At 46.7% G+C, this 22528-nt stretch overlaps 1 protein-coding gene across 1 annotated transcript in view; it reads right to left on the reverse strand.

Moving 5' to 3' along the window:
* psmb4 (proteasome 20S subunit beta 4) overlaps window positions 1-22528 on the reverse strand; it is a 31749-nt gene extending 9221 nt beyond the window's left edge. The window contains exons 1-2 of the mRNA XM_072283446.1: window positions 22383-22528; window positions 13187-13393 (exon numbers count right to left, since the gene is read on the reverse strand). Coding sequence (XP_072139547.1) covers window positions 13187-13393; window positions 22383-22489 — 314 coding nt within the window. The 5' untranslated portion in view covers window positions 22490-22528. The remainder of the gene's footprint in view (window positions 1-13186; window positions 13394-22382) is intronic.

Genomic DNA, 22528 nt, shown 5'->3' on the forward strand with positions numbered 1-22528 from the left:
CCCAAAACATTGACTACATTTTTCCCCCATTGATGCTACCTGGCCTTCTGAGTTCCTCCAGCACTTTGTGTGTGTTGCTCCGGATTTCCATCATCTACAGATTTTCTCTTGTTTGTGAACCTCATAGCCAATGCGTCTTTGAACTGAAGGAGAAAGCAAGAACACCCAGGGAAAACACATACGTTCATGTGAAGAACAGACAGAGACTCCGGAAGTGAACTCTGAAATTGAACTCAGAACTCTGGAGCATCCTGAGCTGTAATAGCATTGTGCTAATGGTCATGCTCACTGTGGCACTATCTTTCGTAGCTATATTAATATCTATATTTAGTAGGTGAATTTAACTAATCTGGTTGCAAGACTTGTGTAAATATACACTCAGTGGCCACTTTATTAGGCCCACCTATTGGGTACACCAACATCTGCTTCTGTAACCCATCCACTTCAAGGTTCTTCATGTTGTATGTATAGAGATGCTCTTCTACACAGCACTGTTGTTGTGGTAGTCATCCGATTGGAAGAAGACACGCTGTTGTGCAGTTCATCTGTGGACACGGAGGTGGCTCTGCAGTCCCAGTCTGGAAACGCAGAGTCTGGTACAATGGGGACACTGGAAGTCTGTTGTTGTAATAATTGTGGCTGCTGTTCTGTGACGCTGCTCACGGTTTTTGGCAGCGCCCGTCTTCAAAACTGGTGTAGGCTTCATAGCACAGGGCTCGCCAGCGGGTTCTGTCAGCAGCTGCAGCTTCTAGTTTCCTCGGCTGGATGTCACAGTAGCGTAGGGTTTCCTTCACAGCGTCTTTGTAGCACTTGTGTGGACAACCTTGAGGTCTCTTTCCGCTCTCCAGTTCACCATAGAGCAGCTGGCGAGGCATACGGTGGTCGTCCATTCTGATGATGTGTTCCACCCACCGCATCTGGTTTCTGATGATCAGGGACTCAATGCAGGTGGACTCCGCGTGATCCAAGACCTCCAGGTTGGAGACATGGTCTTGCCAACGAATGCCAAGGATGGAGTGGAGGGCGCGCGTGTGAAATTTCTCCAGTTATTTGATGTGTCGTTGGTACAGAGTCCACGTCTCACATCCATATAGGAGAGAAGGGATGGCCACAGCTCTGTAGACTTTCAGCTTTGTGGAGATGCGGACGTTATGTTGATTGAGAACTCTGGTACGCAGCCTCCCCAGAGCCTGGCTGGCCTTGCTGCTCCTGGAGTCAATTTCCTTGTCCAAAGACCCATCTCTTGAGATGATGCTTCCCAAGTATTTTAAGCTGTTTACATTTGTCAGCTGGCTGTCGTCAACAATGATTTTTTGTTCTATGCGGTTGGTGTTTGGCACGGGGTGGTGAAGTACTTCAGTCTTGTTCAGGCTGATAGTCAGGCCAAAGGGCGTAGCAGCGTCTGAGCACTGTTGTAACATATGGCTATTTGAGTTATTGTCGCCTCCCTATCAGCTTGAAGCAGTCTGGCCATTCTCTTCTGACCCCTCTCATTAACAAGGCGTTTATGTTCACAGAACCGCTGCTCACTGGATGTTTTTTGTTTTTTCACACCATTCTCTGGAACTTACAGCTGATCCCAGGAGATCAGCAGTTTGTGATACTCAAACCACTTCGTCTGGCACCAATGATCATTCCATAGCCAAAGTCACTTATATAACCATAAAACAATTACAGCACGGAAACAGGCCATCTCGGCCCTTCTAGTCCGTGCCGAATGCTTACTCTCACCTAGTCCCACTGACCTGCACTCAGCCCATAACCCTCCATTCCTTTCCTGTCCATATAGCTATCCAATTTAACTTTAAATGACAACATTGAACCTGCCTCAACCATTTCTGCTAGAAGCTTGTTCCACACAGCTACCACTCTCTGAGTAAAGAAGTTCTCCCTCATGTTACCCCTAAACTTTTGCCCTTTAACTCTCATTAACTTAGATCACATTTCTTCCCAATTCTGAAGTTTGGTCTGAACAACAACGGAACCTCTTGACCATGTCTGCATGCTTTTCTTCATCGAGTTGCTGCCACATGATTGACCGATTAGATATTTACATCTGAGCAGGTGCATAGGTGTACCTAATACAATGGCTACTTCGTCCCTGTTCTCTACTGTTCTATAATGCAAGGCTAACTAGTCCATAACCTTTGTTTGACAGAGACATACGTAACAGGAGGAGGCCTTCAGGTGTGCTCTGCCGTTCAACATAATCCTGGCCACCACCTGAGCACATTTAATATGTGACTTCATACCTTTCAGTGGTAGAGAGATCCACAGATTTTTGTCACTCTATAGAAGATATTTCTCCGCAGTCCTACATGCCTCCCCCTTAAAACATGATCAATGGTCCTGGAGTCCTTGGACACCAGATGTCCATGAAGCCATTTATAACCCCATTCTGTTAGTCCCACCCCAACTCTTTCGTAGGTGCATTACTATCACCTTCTTCTATAACGAACACTAGCATTTCCCCACCATTATGTTTGACAGTAGATAAGGCAGACAGACAGAATCGCCCTTTTGCCCACAGTAGCAATGTTAAGTACTAAAGGACATGGATTTTAGAGGGAAAGTTTAAGGGGGATGTTTAGGGCAAGCTTTGTTCTTTTATACTCAGATGCTTAGGGTCGTGGTGGAAGCAGATACAACAATGGCATTTAAGAGAGTTTTAGGTACGCAGGAATATGCTGGGAATGAAGAGATATGGATCATATACAGGCAGAAGTTTTAATTCAGAATTGTGTTCCGCTCAGATGTCATAAGCCGAGTGGCCCGTCCCTGTTCTCTACTGTTCTATAATGCAAGGCTAACCAGTCCATAACCTTTTCCCTCGTCTATTACTTGTCATCTTGTACTCCTCCTCTTTCCTTTCCACCTTCTTATTCTAGCTTCTACCCCCTTCCTTTCCAGTACCGATGAAGGGTCTCGGCCGGATCATTAACTGCTCATCACCCCCTCGAGTCCCTTTCTTCCATGGTCCATTCTCCTCTGCCATCAAGATTCCACCCTCCCCAACACACACCCCTCCCCGACACACACACCTTTCCCCTCATCACCCACCAGCTCTTAGTCCTCATCTTATTCTGGCTTTCAGTCCTGATGAAGGGTCTCAGCCCAAAATATCAACTGTTTATTCCCCTCCATCAATGCAGCCGGGCCTGCCAAGTTCCTCCAGCACTTTGTGCATGTTCCCCCAGAATTCCAGCAAATACTGACTCTCTTGATATTCTGTTTTTTTTTAAAGCTACCTCCACTTTTTATTGTGGGATTATATTAGTTACTCATTGCTGCTGGACACACTTGTCCATTTCAAAACCATAAAATAGCGAACAGTCTACAGAGTCTACTTTTGAAATGTTATCAATGTACAGCAACGACAACCAGTTCTCTCAAAACTAGGGTGACTTTCCCAGTAAGAAGCTGAGAGTGATCAGATAAAGTCCCGGTTGCTAACTATTGTGATTGGAGAGAAATTACAAAACTTTTTAACCATTCCCACCAAAAACAATAGGGTCAACACACAAGATGTTAGAGGACCTCAGCAGTCAGGCAGCATCTATGGAGGGAAATGAACAGTTGACATTTTGGGCCGAGACCCTGCATCAGGACTGGAATGAGCCAGGATAAAGTGGTAAGGAATGGGAGAAGCAGAAGCTGGTGATAGGCGAGTCTGGGAGGGAGAGAGGGGTAGGTGGTAGTTGATGGTGGGGAGAACGGGGATGATACGAGATGCTGGGATCTGACAGGAGACGATAGTGGACAATGGAATAAAGGGAAGGAGGGAGGAAGGTGTGGGTGATGGGTAGGTCAGGAGTGTAGGGGAGGGGAAAGAGAAATGGTAGAAGCCAGAAGGGTAAGCAAAACAAAAGGTTGGGGTGAGGGGAGGAGAGAATAGGGGTAGCAGACAGAGTGGAGTGATTACCAGAAGTTAGAGAGATCAATGTTGATGCCAATGGTTGAAGACTACCAAGATGGAATATACAGAATCTGTGTTTAGCCCTAAAAATGGTGTAGACAAGGCCATGAACTAGAAAACTGAATTAAGATGGATGGTCGTCAGGAGATCCTGGCCATATGGGGGACAGAATGAAGGTGCTTGACAAAGTGATCCCCAATCTGCGTTGAGTCTTGTCGATGTAGAGGAGGCCACACCAGAAGCACTGGATGTAATAAATTACCCCAATAGATTCACATCTGATGCACTAGAAGGACTGTTCAGGACCCTGAATGGTAGTGAGGTGTAGCACTTTGCACAGTTGAAGGGATAAGTGCCTGGAGGGGGAGCTGGTGGCAAGGGATGAGGGGACATGGGAGTTACGATGAGAGTGATCCCTGTGGAAGGTGGATACACAGGCGTATGGGGTGGCAGGGAGGCGTAGCACCTTAGATTAGGTGGGCACGTCATGCTCCCCTGGAAGTAGCTCGTACACCATTGGTCCCCACCTGGCACTCAGCTCTCACCAGTGGTTCCAAGTAGCCGTTTGCTAGCAATAGTGACCACACCATGGTAAACCACATTGACGAGCAGAATAACCCAGGTGAGGGAAACTTACTGGTCTTAAACCCTCGATGAGTTTGGGCTTGCCCACCTAAGATAGCAAAGATCAGACCTGGCAGACTGTGTGGAGGAAACCACTAGCTTGGCCCAACAGGCAGGAAGGAGAACCCAGCAACATGCTGTGGAGCACTTAAGAGCGTGATGAGGCACTATGGACGTCTTGCTCAGCCACCACGTCTGACTCCATCTCCAGCTGTCTTGACATCGGATACAGATGGTCTCAGAAAAGTGAGTGAAGTCGACACTGTGCAGCTCTTCCTCACTTTAAATTAAATTTTTGCACGTCACTCTCATCATCCATTCTTCCCAACCCAAACTAACCTGTCCTGTGGTGACAGGCTAGTGACAAAGCAGCAGGTGTGGGTACACTGCCAACCACAGCACAAACCTGCACACTGGTGGCTCAGGCCAACTGGTCATTATCCAGGAGCAGCTTTCGGCAGCGTCTTGAGTGACTGAGCAGCTCTTTTCAGGAATGCACTGCTCACCTACCTGGTATGAGGAAGGGGCTAGAAAGGGTGTCTCGAACATTGCCTGCGCCATTCATTCCCTGGCCAGTTTACCACAGCTGGCAGGGACCCTATCACAGAGGTCAAAATACAAAGAGAAAATTAAGGATCATTTCTTTTACCCTCGGTGTGTGGAATGTGCACACACTGTTGGACAGAGTCGATGCTGACAGACCTCAGAGGGGAATCTCCCCCCCATGCCGCATGGTAAGAAACATGTCACCATCATCAGTGCTTACGCCCCAACCATGACCAAACCAGATGATGTCAAGGATCAGTTCTATGAAGAACCGCACTCAGTTATTGCCACTGGTCCCACAGCAGACAAGTTTTATCATCTTTGGTGAGTTTAACACAAGAGTAGGCTCTGACAACCCCTTCTGGGATGGGGTCATTGGGGAATACGCCGTTGGTCACTGCAACAGTATCGGTCTTCAACTACTCCAGACCTACCGAACATAAATTGTTGATCACCAACACTATCTTTCGCCTTCTCACCCATAACAGAACTTCAAAGGTGCATCATCACTCTAAGCAATGGCATCTAATTGCCAACATCATCGTCAGGAAGAGAGACAGATGCAGGATGTAAGGGTGACAAAATCTATGTGCGGTGCTGAATGCTGGACAGACCATCATCTCATCGTTTCTAAACTGAACATCCATATCCAGCCCAAGAGATGCTGACAAGGCAAGGAAGCCCCAAAGTGGCGGAACATCTCCAGGCTGAAAACCAGCAACATAAAGCAGTCCTCTGTTAACACTCTGGAAGACTGTTTTGACTCTACGCCTCTGGACAATCAAAATGTAAAAACTGCTTGGTCAACTTCAGTGGTTGGTAAGTTGATGGAGAAGATCCTGAGAGGCAGGATTTATGAACATTTGGAGAGGCATAATATGATTAGGAATAGTCAGCATGGCTTTGTCAAAGGCAGGTCACGCCTTACGAGCCTGATTGAATTTTTTGAGGATGTGACTAAGCACATTAATGAAAGTAGAGCAGTAGATGTAGTGTAGATGGATTTTAGCAAGGCATTTGATGAGGTACCCCAGGCAAGGCTTATTGAGAAAGTAAGGAGGCATGGGTTCAGAGGGAACATTGCTTTGTGAATCCAGAACTAGTTTGCCCACAGAAGGCAAAGAGTGGTTGAGATGGGTCATATTCTGCATGGAGGCCGGTGACCAGTGGTATGTCTCAGTGATCTGTTCTGGGACCCCTACTCTTTGTGATTTTTATAAGTGACCTGGATGAGAAAGTGGAGGGTTGGGTTAGTAAATTTGCTGATGAAACAAAGGTTGGGGGTGTTGTGGATAGTGTGGAGGGCTGTCAGAAATTACAATGGGACACTGATAGGATGCAAAACTGGGCTGAGAAATGGCAGATGGAGTTCAACCTAGCTAAGTGAGAGGTGGTTCATTTTGGTAGGTCAAATATGATGACAGAATATAGCATTAACGGTAAGACTCTTGGCAGTGTGGAGGATCAGAGGGATCTTGGGGTCCGAGTCCATAGGACTGTCGAAGAGGCAGACCTGGCAGAGGAGGACCACAGTGAACGAGACTCTGGCATTCTGCCCAGTGCCGAAATCAAGAGAGCAAGTAGAAATGCGGTAGTTCTAGGGGATTCCATCGTAAGGGGGACGGACAAGAGATTCTGCGAGCCGGACAAGGATACCCGGATGGTGTGTTGCCTCCCTGGTGCCCAGGTACGGGATGTCTCAGATCAAGTCCAGAGTATTCTGAGGAGAGAGGCGAGCAGCCAGAAGTCTTGGTACATGTTGGTACCAATGACATAGACAGAAAAAGAAAGAAGGTCCTGAAGAAAGATTACTGGGAGCTAGGAAGAAAATTGAAAAGCCGGACCTCCAGAGTAATAATATCAGGATTGCTGCCTGAGCTGCGCACTAGTGATGGTAAGAATAGCAGAATTAAGCAGATGAATGTGTGGCTAAGTAACTGGTGCAGGGGGCAGGGTTTCAAATTCTTGAATCATTGGGATCTATTTTGGGGAAGGTATGACTTACACAAAAAAGATGGATTACACCTGAACTCAAAAGGTACTAATATCCTGGCAGGATTGTTTAATATAGCTGTTAGGGAGGGTTTAAACTAAGTTGGCAAGGGGAAGGAAACCAAAGTGTTAGGGTCGAGGAAGAGGAAAATAGAAATAAGTCAAAAATACTGTGCAGCAAAGATGGCAAGAAGGACAGGCCGGAGAATATACAGAATAATTTGCTGCAAAATAGAAATATAGCAAAATTGACAACAGATACTGATCTAAATGTACTGTACTTAAATGCACGCAGCATTAGAAATAAAGTGGATGACCTTGCTGCACAGCTGCAGGATAAAAGATATGACATTGTGGCCGTCACCGAGTCATGGCTAAATGATGGATGTGATTGGGAGCTGAATGTCCAAGGATACACAGTGTATAGGAAAGATAGGAAGGTAGGTAAAAGGGGTGGCGTGGCCCTGATGGTAAGTAATGATATCAAATCAATAGAAAAAAGGGACATAGGATCAGAAGAGGTAAAACCCTTATGGGTAGAATTAAGAAATGGCAAGGGTAAAAAGACACTAATAGCAGTTATATACAGGCCTCCAAACAGCAGCCGGGATGTGGACTACAAGTTGCAGCTGGAAATAGAAAAAGCGTGTCAGAAGGAAAATGTCGAGATAATTACAGGGGAATTTAATATGAAAGTGGATTGGGAAAGTCAGGAAGGTAATGGATCTCAGGAGAGGGAGTTTGTAGAATGCCTACAGGATGGCTTTTTGGAGCAGCTTGTCCAGAAGCCCACCAGGGGACCGGCTGTTTTGGATTGGGTGCTGTGTAACGAACCTGAGGCGATTAGGGAGCTGGAGGTAAAGGAACCCCTTGGAAGTAGTGATCATAATATGATTGAGTTCAGTTTCAAATTTGAAAAGGAGAAGCTGGTATCAGGTGTATCGATATTTCAGTGGAACAGGGGAAATTACAGTGATATGAGAGAGGAACTGGCCCAAGTCGATTGGAAAAGTAAACTAAATGGAGGGACGGCAGAGCAAAATTGGATGAAATTCCTACAAGAAATAAGGAAAATGCAGGAAAAATATATTCCAAGAAAGAAGAAAATCATGAATGGAAAACTGGCACAAATGTGGCTAACGAGAGAGGTTAAGGCAAAAATAAAAGCAAAAGAAACGGCGTACAAGGAAGCAAAAATTAGTGGGGAAAAATGAGGACTGGAAGACTTTTAAAAGCTTACAGAAGGAAACTAAGAAAGTCACTAGGAAAGAAAAGATGAATTATGAAAGGAAGTTGGCGATTAACATAAAAAAGGATACTAAGAGTTTTTTTTTAAATATATGAAGAGTAAAAGAGTGACAAGGGTAGATATGGGACCGATTGAAAATGATGCTGGAGAAATTATAATGGATAACAAAGAGATGGCGGAGGAACTGAATGAGTATTTTGCATCAGTCTTCACAGTGGAAGACATGAGCAATATACCTGATAGCCAGAGGTCTCAGGGAATAGAATTAGGTACAGTCAAGATTACTACAGGGAAAGTGCTTGGGAAGCTAAATGGACTAAGAATAGATAAGTCTCCCGGTCCGGATGAGGTGTACCCAAGGGTTCTGAAGGAGGTGGCTTTGGAGATTGTGGAAGCATTGGAAATGATCTTCCAGGAATCAATAGACTCTGGCATGGTTCCAGAGGACTGGAAGGTCGCAAATGTAATTCCGCTATTTAAGAAAGGAAGAAGGCAGCAAAAAGAAAATTACAGACCTATTAGTCTGACATTGGTAGTTGGAAAGATGTTGGAGTCAATCCTCAAGGACGAGGTTATGAAATACCTCGAGGTGCATGACAAGATAGGCCGAAGCCAACATGTTTTCATGAAGGGAAGATCCTGCCTCACCAACCTATTGGAATTTTTTGAGGTAATCTCGAATAAGATTGACAAGGGAGAGGCTGTGGATGTTGTGTATTGGATTTTCAAAAGGCCTTCGATAAGGTGCCTCATATGAGGCTGCTTAATAAGATGAGAGCCCATGGAATTATAGGAAAGATATTGAAATGGGTGGAGCATTGGCTGATAGGCAGAAAGCAAAGGGTGGGAATAAAGGGATCCTATTCTGATTGGTTGCCGCTTACTAGTGGTGTTCCGCAGGGGTCGGTGTTGGGGCCACTTCTTTTTACAACGTATATTGATGATTTGGATTATGGATTAAATGGTTTTGTGGCTAAGTTTGTGGATGACACCAAGATAGGTGAGGAGCAGGAAATGTTGAAGAAACGGAAAAGTTGCAGAGAGACTTAGTCAGTTTAGGAGAGTGGGCAAAGAAATGGCAGATGAGATACAACGTTGACAAATGTACGGTTGTACATTTCGGAAGAAGAAATAGTCAGGCAGATTATTATTTAGATGGGGAGAAAATTCAAAAATCGGAAGTGCAAAGGGACTGGGGGGTCCTCGTGCAGGATACCCTAAAGGTTAACCACCAAGCTGGATCGGCGGTAAGGAAAGCGAATACCATGTTGACATTCATTTCAAGAGGAATAGTGTATGAGAATAAGGAGGTGTTGATGAGGCTCTATGGGGCATTAGTGAGACCTCATTTAGAATACTGTGTGCAGTTTTGGGCCCCCTATCTTAGAAAGGATGTACTGGTGTTGGAGAGAGTTCAGAGAAGATTTACGAGGATGATTCCTGGAATGCAGGGGCTAACATATGAGGAGCGTTTGTTGGCCCTTGGATTGTATTCATTAGAGTATAGAAGAATGAGAGGGGATCTCATAGAAACATTTCAAATGTTGAAAGGGTTGGACAGAGTAGACGTGGGAAGGTTGTTTCCCTTGGTGGGTGAGTCCAGGACAAGAGGCCATAGTCTTATAATTAGAGGGTACCCAGTTAAAACAGAGATGAGGAGAAATTTTTTTAGCCAGCGAGTCGTGGATTTGTGGAATTCGTTGCCACGTACAGCTGTGGAGGCCCGATCATTGAGGGTGTTTAAGGAGGAGATTGATAGATACCTAATTAGTCAGGGTATCAAGGGATATGGGGAAAAAGCCGGAAATTGGAACTAGATGGGTGAATAGTTTGGCTCATGGGGGAGCTGCAGAGCAGACTCGATGGGCCGAATGGCCTACTTCTGCTCCTTTGTCTTGTGATCTTGTGACACACAAAGCTGCTGTGCAGGTTGACTCTGTGGTTAAGAAGGCATACGGTGCATTGGCCTTCAACAATCGTGGGATTGAGTTTAAGAGCCGAGAGGTAATGTTGCAGTTATATAGGACCCTGGACTCAGTACTCAGAATTGAGTACTGTGATCAATTCTGGTCGCCTCACTACAGGAAGGATGTGGAAACCATAGAAAGGGTGCAGAGGAGATTTACAAGGATGTTGCCTGGATTGGAGAGCATGCCTTATGAGAATAGGTTGAGTGAACTTGGCCTTTTCTCCTTGGAGTGACAGAGGATGAGAGGTGACCTGATAGAGGTGTACATGATAATGAGAGGCATTGATCATGTGGATAGTCACAGGCTTTTTCCCAGGGCTGAAATGGCTAGCACGAGAGAGCATCGTTTTAAGGTGCTTGGAAGTAGGTACAGAGGAGAAGTCAGGGGTAAGTTTTTTATGCAGAGAGTGGTGAATGCGTGGAATGGGCTGCCGGCGGTGGAGGCAGAAACAATAGGGTCTTTTAAGAGTCTCCTGGATGGCCACATGGAGCTTAGAAAAATAGAGAGCTATGGGTAAAGCCTAGGTAGTTCTAAGGCAGGGACATGTTCAGCACAGCTTTGTGGGCTGAAGGGCCTGTATTGTGCTGTATGTTTTCTATGTTTCTAACCCTTCAAGAGCTAATCTACCACACTGCTACAAAGATTCTGAGGCCTGCTACCAGAGAGCACAAGGACTGGTTTGATGAAAAACTGCGTTGACATCAAACAACTGCTGGATGAGAAAGATCGTCTGTACAAAGCTCCCCTTAGTGACCCCAAGTCCATCTCAAAGAAGAATGCCTTCAATAACATATGGAGAACTGTACACACAAGCTGCACCAGATGCAGGATTCCTGGCTGAGCAATAAAGCTGATGAGATCCAGGCGCATGCAGAGAGGTACGATTTAAAGAACTTCTATACTGCACTAAAAGCCCCACATTATCAGGATCATCTCCTCTCCTTAGTGCTGATGGAAAGGATGCTGATCATGGACAAAGAGAAAATTCTTCACAGGTGAGCTGAGCACTTTAACACTGTTTTGAATTGTTCTTCAACTATAAATGACGAAGCCATTGATTGCCTCCCACAAGTACCTGTCAGTGAAGCATTGGATGTTCCACTGACCTTAGCCAAGACCCAGAAAGCAATACATCAGCTCTCTAGCGACCAAAGCGCTTAGATCAGACACAATACCAGCCATGTCCTACAAGGAAGGTGGGGCAGTGCTAACAGAAAAACTCCATCAGTTCTTCCAACTCATGTGGCAGCAAGAGTTGATTCCACAGGAATTTAAAGACTCATACACCATCCACCTGTACAACCAAAAGGAAAAGCAACAGTCCTGCGACAACTGTTGCAGAATGTCCTTGCTGTCGATCGCAGGCAAGATCTTCGTCATGCTTCTTCTCAACCATCTCACATCACACCTTGACCAGGGACTCCTACCAGACAGCCAGTGTGGATTCCGGAACTATTGACATGGTGTTTGCTGCAAGGCAGCTGTAAGAGAAATGTCAGGAGAAAAACGTTGACCTGTTCTCCCTTAATGTCAATCTGTCTGAGGCCTTTGACACTGTTAGTGGGGACGGTCTGTGGAAAATCATGGCGAAATACGGATGCCCTAGGAAATTCATCACCATGGTGCTGCAATTCCATGATGGCAAGCAAGCTAGAGGTCAGGACTACAGTGAGACATCCAAGCCCTTCCCTGCCTCTGACCCTGTGTTTTGGCACAACACTATTCAGTCTGATGTTTTCCACCATGTTGACTGATACCTTCGGAGACGGTGGCGTGGGCATCGGCATCAGATTCTGCACTGATGGGAAACTGTTCAACCTCAGGAGGCTCCAAGCAAAAACTAAAGTTATGACAGCTATCATCAAAGACTTCCTTTTTGCTTATGACTGTGCCCTCAATGCTGATGACATTCAGCGTTGTGTCAACAAGTTTTCTGATGCAGGTACCAACTTTGGGCTTGCCATCAACACCAAGATTGCAGTAATGCATCAACCAGTTCCAGGGAAATCATTTATTGAGCCAAGCATCACAATCAACAGTCAAAGTCTCAACCCAACAAACAGGTTCATGTATCTTGGCAGCACACCAAAATATCAACATTGATGATGAAGTAAACCCCAGCATCGCTCAAGCAAACGTAGCCTTCGGCAGACTTCACAGGAACATCTGGAATAGAAGAGCTGCAAGTCTACAGATAAAGCTGAGTGCGTATAGGGCCATAGTACTTCCCACTCTGTTTTACACCTGCGAAGCATGGACAGTGTACCAAGAGCACGTCAAGAAACTGAACCATTTCCACACAGTCTGCCTCAGAAAGCTCCTCAACATTAAGTGGCAAGGCAGAATCCTTGATACTGAGGTACATACCATGGCGGCAAGCCCAGTATCTATACCATCCTACACTAGGCAGGCCTCATAGCTTGTATGCCACCCCATCAGCTGCCTGAGACACTGCTTTATGGCGAACTAGAGAAAGAAAAGCATTTCTGTGGAGGCGAAAGGAAATGCTAGAAAGTCACTCTGAAAATTTCACTAAAAGCCTTTGGCATTATGAAGCATGGCAACATGTCAATGTATGTTTCGACATAAACACAACAAATAAAGCTTATCTCTAAAAACCTTTAAATCTAATCCCTGTGGATTTGTAAAAGATGTCCCCAGACAGATTGAGAAAGTGAAGAGAGGTGTTGGGGCTGGACCTAATGAATTTGAGACAAAGTTAATGAACTCGACAAGCTTCAGTGATAAGGTAACCTATTATCAACACAAGAGATTCTGCAGATGCTGGAATTCCACAGCTACACACTACAAATAGCCCATTGTTGCTGCATTATTGGTATTCTGCTACTGGAGGAGCCGATACAATGAAACATTGCACTCTTCACTTACATCATCTGCTCGATAGCCTGCTTGAGGTGCTGGTAGTCAGCGTAGTCACCCGAGGCCCCCAGTACTGTGTTGTCATTCACTTTCATCAGCCTAGGTATGTTCCGAAAGCGTGCCAAGGACCCGTACGAGCCAAGCATGTCAGCCGCAATGATCACCCCACCATCAAACTTTACCCCAAGCACTGAGGTACCTGTCACCATGGGGCTCCTGGAACAAAGAAAAACAGGGTTGCATTAGGATCGGGGAGCCTACAGCAGGCCTCTTTGCATGTTCCATTAAAGAACAGTACAGTAGCTTAGCTGTTAGTGCAAATGGTTTACAGCGCCAACAATCCCCAGTTGGGTTCGATTCCCACTGCTGTCAAAATGGAGTTTGTATCCTTCCTCCCCATGACCACATAGATTTCCTCCAGGTGCTCTGGTTTCCTCCCAGATTCCAAAAGATGTACAGGTTAGGGTTAGTAAGTTGTGGGCATGCTATGTTGGTGCTGCACGTCGTTGGACTATGTTGGTTGTTGACATAAACAACACATTTCGCTGTACGTTTCGATGTACATGTGACAAATAAATCTAATCCTTCTGAAGAAATCAAGACAAATGTGGTAACTCCATTAACCAGCTTCTGATTTAATACCTCAACCCCACAAATAGTCTGTCAATTTTAAATATGTTCCGATTTCCACGTTTGGTGAAGAAATATTGATCGACGTCACTCCTAGTGTGGCTTCAATTATGATATTAAATTTCACACATTATCCAGTCCTGATACAGACCATTGACCCAAAAATCTTTGTGCAACCCAGAGTGTCGTTCAGCATGTTCTACTTGGATTTCACTCTGTAGTTTATAAACACAAGAAATTCTGCACATGCTGAAAATCTTGAGCAACACACACACACAGACAGTCTCAGCCTGAAATGTTAACTGTTTATTTCCCTCCATAGATGCTGTCTGACTTGCAGAGTTCCTCCACTATTTTGTGTAAGCTGGTTGCTTAGTGGCAATAATGGAGACTGCATTCACCCATAATGCCAAGTGAGACTGAAACAACCCTGTCATTCTGTGGTTACTGTGGTTTTACTTTCACTGAGTATTGTGTGTTAAACAGCAGGAAGCTGGAGAGTGGTTTCACTTTCCCGGAACACTAAATATTCTGCAGCTGGTTATTGCTCATTCTGACTCGTCCTTCCAAATGCACTACGGCTTGGTACGGCAACTATTGTGTCTGAGACAGCAAGAAACTGTGTAAACAGCTCAGCACACCATGGGAACCAGCCTTCCCCCCCCCCCCCACTCCCCTGCACAGACTCTGTCTACACTTCTCACTGCTTCAGTAAAGCAGCCAGCAAAACCCACCCAGACATTCTCTCATCTCACCCTTCCGATTGGGAAGATATAACAGTCTGAAAGTATGTCCCACAGGCTGAAGGACAGCTACTCCCCTGTTGTTACAAGACTGTTGAACTGTGCCCTAGTACAGCAAGGTGGTCTCTTGACATCACAATCTTCTTCGTCATAGCTTGCCCTGCACCTTCTCTGTAACTGTAACACTTTATTCTGCATTTGTACAACCCCAATGCAGCGTGCAAAACTAAGTTCCTCACGGTACCTCGGTACAAGAGACAATAATAAAGCAGTTAACCATAGAGTAGTAGCTAATCCTGATCAACAAAAAGCTTGGTTTGATACAGGCGAGTGGCTTGTTAGGCTCTGTAGGAGTCAAGGGTTGGCCTGATTGGGATGACACTGAGAAACAGTCCATCTAATGGTTTGGTTCCCTAGGTGGTTGTGGTGGTTGGAGGTCAATCATCTCACCCTCAGGACGTCACTGCAGGAGTTCCTCAGGGAAGTGTCCGAGGACCAACATCTTCAGCTGATTCATCAATGTCCTTCCTTCAAGGTTAGAAGTGGGGATGTTCGCAGGTGACTGCACAATGTTCTGCACCATTCGTGACTCCTCAGACAGTGAAGCAGTTCATACCCAAGTGCAGCAGGACCTGGACATTGTCCAGGCTTGGGCTGACAAGTGACATTTGAGCCACACAAGTGCCAGGCAATGACCATCTCCAACAAGAGAGGCTCTAACCATCGTCCCTTGACATTCAGTGGCATCACCATCACTGAATCTCCTACTATCAACATCCTGGGGGTTACCATTGACAGGAAACTGAACTGGTCTAGCCATGTAAACACCGTGGCTACCAGAGCAGGTCAAAGGCTAAGACCCTGTGGTGTGTATCTCACCTCCTGACTCCCCAAAGTCTGTCCACCATCCACAAGGCTCAGGTCAGGAGTGTAATGGAATACTCGCCACTCGCCTGGATGAGTGCAGCTCCATCAACACTCAAGAAGCTCGACACCATCCAGTACAAGGCAGCCCACTAGATTGGTACCCCTTCCACCAGTCCCTCCACCATCGATGAACAGTTACAGCAGTGTGTACTATCTACAAGATGCACAGCAACAACACAAAGTTCCTAAGGCAGCACCTTCCAGACCCACGACCACTACAATCTAGAAGGACGAGAACGGCGGATATCTGGGAACACCCCCACTTGGAAATCCCCCTCCACGTCACTCACCCTCCTGACTTGGAAACATATCGCTGTTCCTTCACTGGGTCAGAATCATGGAATCCCCTCCCTAACAGCACTGTGGGTGTACCTGCACCTCAGGGACTGCAGCGGTTCAGGAAGGCAGCACATCACCACCTTCTGAAGGACAACTAGGGTAATGCTGGCTTAGCTGGCAAGGCCCACATCCCATAAACGAATAAAAAAAGTTGTTATAGTCAGTTGGCAGGGGGAGGTGGGTAGTGGGGATGAGTTCCCACTACCTATAAAATGGGTGCAACAGTACGCATTTCAAATGGCCTCTGACAAGCAAGTCCAGCTCCTGGCCTTCATATATAGTTTATATACTAGGCCTGGTGGAACCATTTCTACTGACAGGAGAAGGGGCAGAAGAAAGTTACTGTCAGCTTAAAACTAGTCGCTTCAGGCAGATGGGGCTCGTCAGCTGTGGTTGGCGGCTCATCTAGAAGGAAACCTTTGATCTCAAATCACCACTGCCTTGCAAATATACCCACTCATGGGGAAGGCTTCAGGAGTAAACCCCAAGGCAAAATCAGGAGCTGGTGTGCCTAAGGCTCGATTGACTTCAACGCTGACTGGCAACTCCTGCCATGCTGCTGGTGCCAAACTGTATCGGTCTCTGCCATTCCTTTGGGTTCATCAGCTGCGTGGGGGAGAGTGCCTGCTGCGTGGGCAACAGCTCGCTCCCCATATCGTACTACCCTGCCTTGCATATCACGTAGGCAGCTGGGGTGCAACCTCCATACTGGAGGGGCCTCAAGGACATGTTTATAAAACCACATTACTAGATTTCCTTTACTCATAAACATCCAGGAACTGATTGGATTCAAGGACAATCTGTCTGCTTCAAATTCAAGTGTTCACATTTCCAAAAATTTAGAGATGATTACCTCTGGGTCTTCATCTCCCTTTGATTTAAATACTTTTCCAGGCATTAGGAATATTAAAAAGGGGACAGAAAGATTATTTAGATGGCCTCTCATTCCAGGTCACAGACCAACAATTTAACAAATTAAATTGAACACAGATGATTCCACAAATGCTGTAAATCAAGAGTAATACACACAAATGCTTGAGGAACTCAGCAGGTCAGAAGGGGAATAAACAGTCAGCATTTCAAGCTGAGAAGCTACATCAGGATGATATTGAAGATGAAAAACTCACAGAAGATGTGGCTGCAAAGTGGACAAGTCCTGGAGCGTCATAGTGCCAACAGTTAAATAATGCAGACACAATGTTACAAACTAACGAGTAATTAAATACCTAACTAAACATTGGAAAGGGTAGAGAAGAGATTTACCAGGATGCTGCCTGGTTTAGAGAGTATGCATTACGATCAGAGATTAAGGGAGCTAGGGCTTTACTCTTTGGAGAGGAGGAGGATGAGGGGAGACATGATAGAGGCATACAAGACATTAAGAGGAATGGATGGAGTGGATAGCCAGCACCTCTTCCCCAGGGCACCACTGCTCAATACAAGAGGACATGGCTTTAAGGTAAGGGGTGGGAAGTTCAAGGGGGATATTAGAGGAAGATTTTTTACTCAGAGAGTGGTTGGTGCGTGGAATGCACTGCCTGAGTCAGTGGTGGAGGCAGATACACTAGTGAAGTTTAAGAGACTACTAGACAGGTATATGGAGGAATTTAAGGTGGGGGGTTATATGGGAGGCAGGGTTTGAGGGTCGGCACAACATTGTGGGCCGAAGGGCCTGTACTGTGCTGTACTATTCTATGTTTTTGTTTAAACCAGTCCTCCTGCTCACACAGTGTCCACATCCTTCCACCCAATTCATGCCGCCTTCTCTCTACCACCATCAGGCAGGAGGTTCACAAACCTTAGATCCTACACCACCAGTTACCCTGAAACCATCAAGCTCTTGACCTCAGCTCTGCACTGATTCCACACCCTATGGACTTACTTTCAGTAGTCTTCTGTCAGTAGGATAGAAGCTGCCTGTAAGGAATTTGTACATTGTCCCCATGATCCAGGAGTTTCTTCCCAGAGTCCCACAGTGCAAAGAGGTATCAGTCAGGGTAAGTAAGTTGTGGGCATGCTATGTTTGCACTGGAAGTATGGAGACACTTGCGGACTGCCCCCAGAACATCCTCAGACTGTGCTGATCATTGATGCAAAACATTTCACTGTAATGTTTTGATGTATATGTGATAAATAAAGCTAATCTCACTCATGGGAGAGGGAGGAGCGTGAGGAGAGTGAGATATCACACTCATTTAACCCATAACCCCTACTGGGGCATAGGTCGCTAACAGCAGCTTGTCAGAGTCCTCTGTCCTGGGCAAGTGTTTCAAGTTGTTTCCAGGTATAGCCCATCTCGAAGATCCTTCCTCTCCCCGAGATCAGGTCTCTTCTGTAGCACTGGGTTTTTAAACTGGATGGGATTGCTAGCCCCATGCCTTGGCTTCAGACCATCCACAGCAGAGTTAGACTTCCCTCATGCTCCCTCCAAATCCTGCATTTCCCTAGCTGCTCAGTGGAGGGACATCCAGACTCAGATGTCCCAAGCAGCACCACCTGCTGGTCACTGCAGGAACACAGAGGCTGAGACCTCCAGCACCTCTGGCGCTGCCCTTGCTGGTCAGTGGAGGGTGTCAGGGATGAGGCGGCTCAGCAGCACCACCTGCTGGCCAGTGCTGAGACAGCAGCCACCCAGCACAGCCTCCGGCATAGTGCTGACACCCCAATGTTTCTTCAACGCAGCACACAAAAAGAACACAATAATAAACACACACAATAAATATATAAGATAGCTTATAGACATAGATTGATTATAACCGTAGAAAGTTGAGGGGGGACTTGATAGAGGTGTTTAAAATTATGAGGAGGATTGGGAGAGTTAACGTGGACAGGCTTTTTCCATTGAGAGTGGGGGAGATTCAAACAAGAGGACATGAGTTGAGAGTTAAAGGACAAAAGTTTAGGGGTAACATGAGGGGGAACTTCTTTACTCAGAGAGTGGTGGCTGTGTGGAATGAGCTTCCAGCAGAAGTGGTAGAGGCAGGTTCGATGTTGTCATTTAAATTGGGTAGATATATGGACAGGTAAGGAATGGAAGGTTATGGGCTGAGTGCAGGTCGGTGGGACTAGGTAAGAGTAAGAGTTCAGCACGGACAAGAAGGGCCGAGATGGCCTGTTTCCGTGCCGTAATTGTTATATGGCTATGGTTATCCATAAAGTGAAGCTAGGCACAAGTGTTCCTGAACATCCTGACAGGAAACGATAAAGTCGTGGTGGTGGGCGGGTTAGTGGGAGGTGTAGATCAGCCTTCCTGCTTAAGGAAAATAACTGTAGCTGGTCCTGGTGTGGATGCTACATAGCCTCCTCCCTTAAGGGAGTGGGGCAAACAGTCCATGAACAGGGTGGATTTGCTCCTTCATGTTACTGGCCCTTTTCTGCACATATGTCCTTGATGGCGGCTGGGGGTGGGGGGGGAGGGAGGCTGGTGTCAGTGATGCGTTGGGCAGTTCTGACTACCTGTTTTAAAGTCTGCAAGTGCCTCTCTTGCTGCTCAGAGAAGGGACATTAGAGCTCAGATTCCCATTGGACAGGGTGGGGTGAACAGAGCAGAGATTTCACCCTCACCCATTCGAGGGTACAGAAACACCAGGATTCCATCTCCCAACACTGTCCCCTCCTAGAAATGAAGATCAGTTTTACACAGATTAGCTATATTTGTCACATGTACATCGAAACATCGAGTGAGATGTGACATTTTGCATCAATGACCGACAGTCTGAATACGAGCTGGGGTAAGTCTGCAAGTGTTGCCACGCTTTTGGCGTTAACATAACATGCCCACAACTAACTAACCCCAGCCGTACATCTTTGGAATGTGGGAGGAAACCAGAGCACCTGGAGGAATCTCATGCAGTCATGAGGAGAACGTACAAACTCTTTACTGATAACAGCGGGAAATGAACTCCGATCACCGGCACTGCAAAGCAATGGTGCTGACTGCTACACTCCCATGATGACCGCTTAAGTTCTCAAGACCTTCAACTGGACAAAGCTTCCAGCTGGGCTGTGTGAGGAATCCAGTGCTCGGACACACCACTAACCAACGTACAATGCCAGGCTATCTGGGCCCCTTTCTCTGGGGTATCGGACAATGTAGGGATATCAGACAGTCTCCAGGACCGCACCACTAACTACTGTACACTGCCAGGTTCTCCCTGCTCACTTCCTGCTGGGTCAAAGACCAATCTGCTGGGCATCACAGCTCAGACTCCCCACCTGCTGGTCAGTGCAGGGATAACAGGACAAGTCCTGACATATTTCACGAACACAAGAGATTCTGCTGTTGCTGGAAATCCAGAGAAGTACACACAAAATACTGGAGGAATGCAGTAGGTCAGGCATTTATAGAAAGGAATAAAGAGTGATGTTTTGGGCCAAGACCCTTCAGGGACTCCAGGATCAGATACCCCACCAAACACATCACAGTGGCCCGTATGTAGACTACAGTGGTTCAGGCACCTCTAGCACTGCCCCCAGCTGGAAACCTGAGGGGCTTAGACTCCGCCAATTCCACCTCCTGCTGGACAGCGCAGGGACACCAGGGCTTGGTCAATGCCTCTGACAATCAGAGCACAGATGTAACGATGAGGGTTTACAAGGCATTGGAAAGCCTCCACTTAGAGCACAGTGAGCAGTTTTGGACCTCATATCTGAGAAAGGATTTGCTGGTGTTGGAGAGGATCCAGAATAGATTTACAAAAATGGAGGGGGTTCTCATTGATACCAAATATTGAAAGGTCTCGATAGAGTGGACATGGAAAGAAAATGTTTCCAGTAATGGGAGAATCTAAGACCAGAGGACACAGCCTTCCTTTTAAAAAGATATCTTTTTAGAACAGAGATGGAGAGGAATTTATTTAGCTGGAGGGTGGTAAATCTTTAGAATTCACTGCCACACCACTTACTTCCAAAGGTTGCCAAAGCTTTAGAGAGGGTGCAAAGGAGATTTACCAGGTCATTGCTGGATAAGGGAGCATGTTTTATGAGGATAGGTTGAATGAGCTCGGGCTTTTTTCCTTGGAGTGAAGTGAAGGAGGATGAGAGGTGACATGGTAGAGATGTACAAAATGAAAAGAGGCATGGATCGAGTGGACAGCCAGAGACCCCCCCCCCAACCAGAAATGGTGAATACAAGAGAGCTTAATTTTAAGGTGATTGGAGGAAAGTATGGGTGGGATGTCAGAAGTAAGGTTTTTTTTTGCACAGAGAAAGGCGAGAGTGTGGAAGAGGCAGATATATTATAGGAGCATTGAGGAAAATCTTAGATAGGCACATGGATGATAGAAAAATGAAGAGCTATGTATGAGGGAAGATTTAGATTGATCTTAGAATAGGTTAAAAGTTTGGCAAAACATTGTGGGCCAGAGGGCCTGTACTGTGCTGTAGTATTCTATGTAAACCAACCCAAGTTTGAACAAACTCTTTTTACAACCAGAAGGTTTTAATTCATACAGCATCCTGGGGAAAAGAGACTAAACCCCTTCTCGCTGTTTGCCTCTCAGTACCAATTAGCGACCGTCACTGTGGCCGATGTGGAAATAGAGGGACCCCTCTCAGCTGGGAAATATCACATAGGAGGAGGTAACCAGGCTGAGTGAATGTAGATAAAAGGGGGATGGATGGGAGTTGACTTGTGTCGGGGCGGCCACTAAGAGACTGAGCTATTGGAGAAGGGTATCTTGCATCAAGAACTTGCCTCCTGACCCCCTCCCTCCCCACTCCCAAAGTCTCTCCACCAGGGACCCCCCCGCCCCAAGCAACGTGGTGAGTTTTCATTCCTCCTTTCTAGATGAGCGAGCTCATCCCCATCCAGGACACGACGGCCCTCTCAGCCTGCATCCCCTTTCATGGTTCACTCTCTCCACATTAGCTGTATTTCCTGTAGTGGGTGACGCACACTAAAGTCGCTCTTGGATGAGGACCAGGGTGTTCATGAGGAGATACTGCACCATAACGTGCCCTTCAGCCCACTGAGTCTGGACCAGCCATTAGTCGCCGATTTACACTAATCCTGCACACCCATCCCCATGTTCTCATTAGCCCATCAGGCCCACACACCAGGGGCAATTTACACAGCCAATTAACCTAGCAAGTTGCACGACTTTGAGATGTGGGAGGAAATGGGAGCACCCGGGGAAGACCTATCAGTCAGAGGGAGAACATTCAAACTCCACACACAGGCAAACAGCACCACAGATCAGGATTTAACCTGGGAGCCTGGAGCTAGTCGAGATGAGTATATAAAGAACATCTGGAGCAGTTTATGGGCAGGAAAGACCGGAGTGGGCCCAATGGCCATAGATAAGAGACACCTTGGTTGGCTGATCTAAAGAGCTTGTTTCTACGCTGAGGGGAGCGGGGGGATAGTAAGAGAGGGGGAAACGGTAAGGGCAACAGGACGGAGGGGCAGCAGGAGCGGGACGAAGGGGAAGTGAAGAGCCCGCAGTCGCCTCCATCCTAGGCCGCGACGCCCAGCCCAGAGCGGATGAGACAGCAATTGAGGCCCAGGCACCCACCAGCCGGCGGGATCTCCCCACCCCTCCGTGCACCACCGACGTTACACTCACAGGGTACGCTTCCTGGGACCCAGGCCTGTGCCGGGCACGGAATAAAACTGCCCCGGCACCGGTCCGTTCGCCCACATCCCCGCCGACCGGTCGCTCAGCGCCGCCATCTTCTGCCAAGTGAGGGCGGAGCCGGGCCGCAGCACCGA

Source organism: Mobula birostris, chromosome 2 (genome assembly GCF_030028105.1).
Source record: "Mobula birostris isolate sMobBir1 chromosome 2, sMobBir1.hap1, whole genome shotgun sequence".
In the NCBI taxonomy this organism is placed as follows: domain Eukaryota; kingdom Metazoa; phylum Chordata; class Chondrichthyes; order Myliobatiformes; family Myliobatidae; genus Mobula; species Mobula birostris.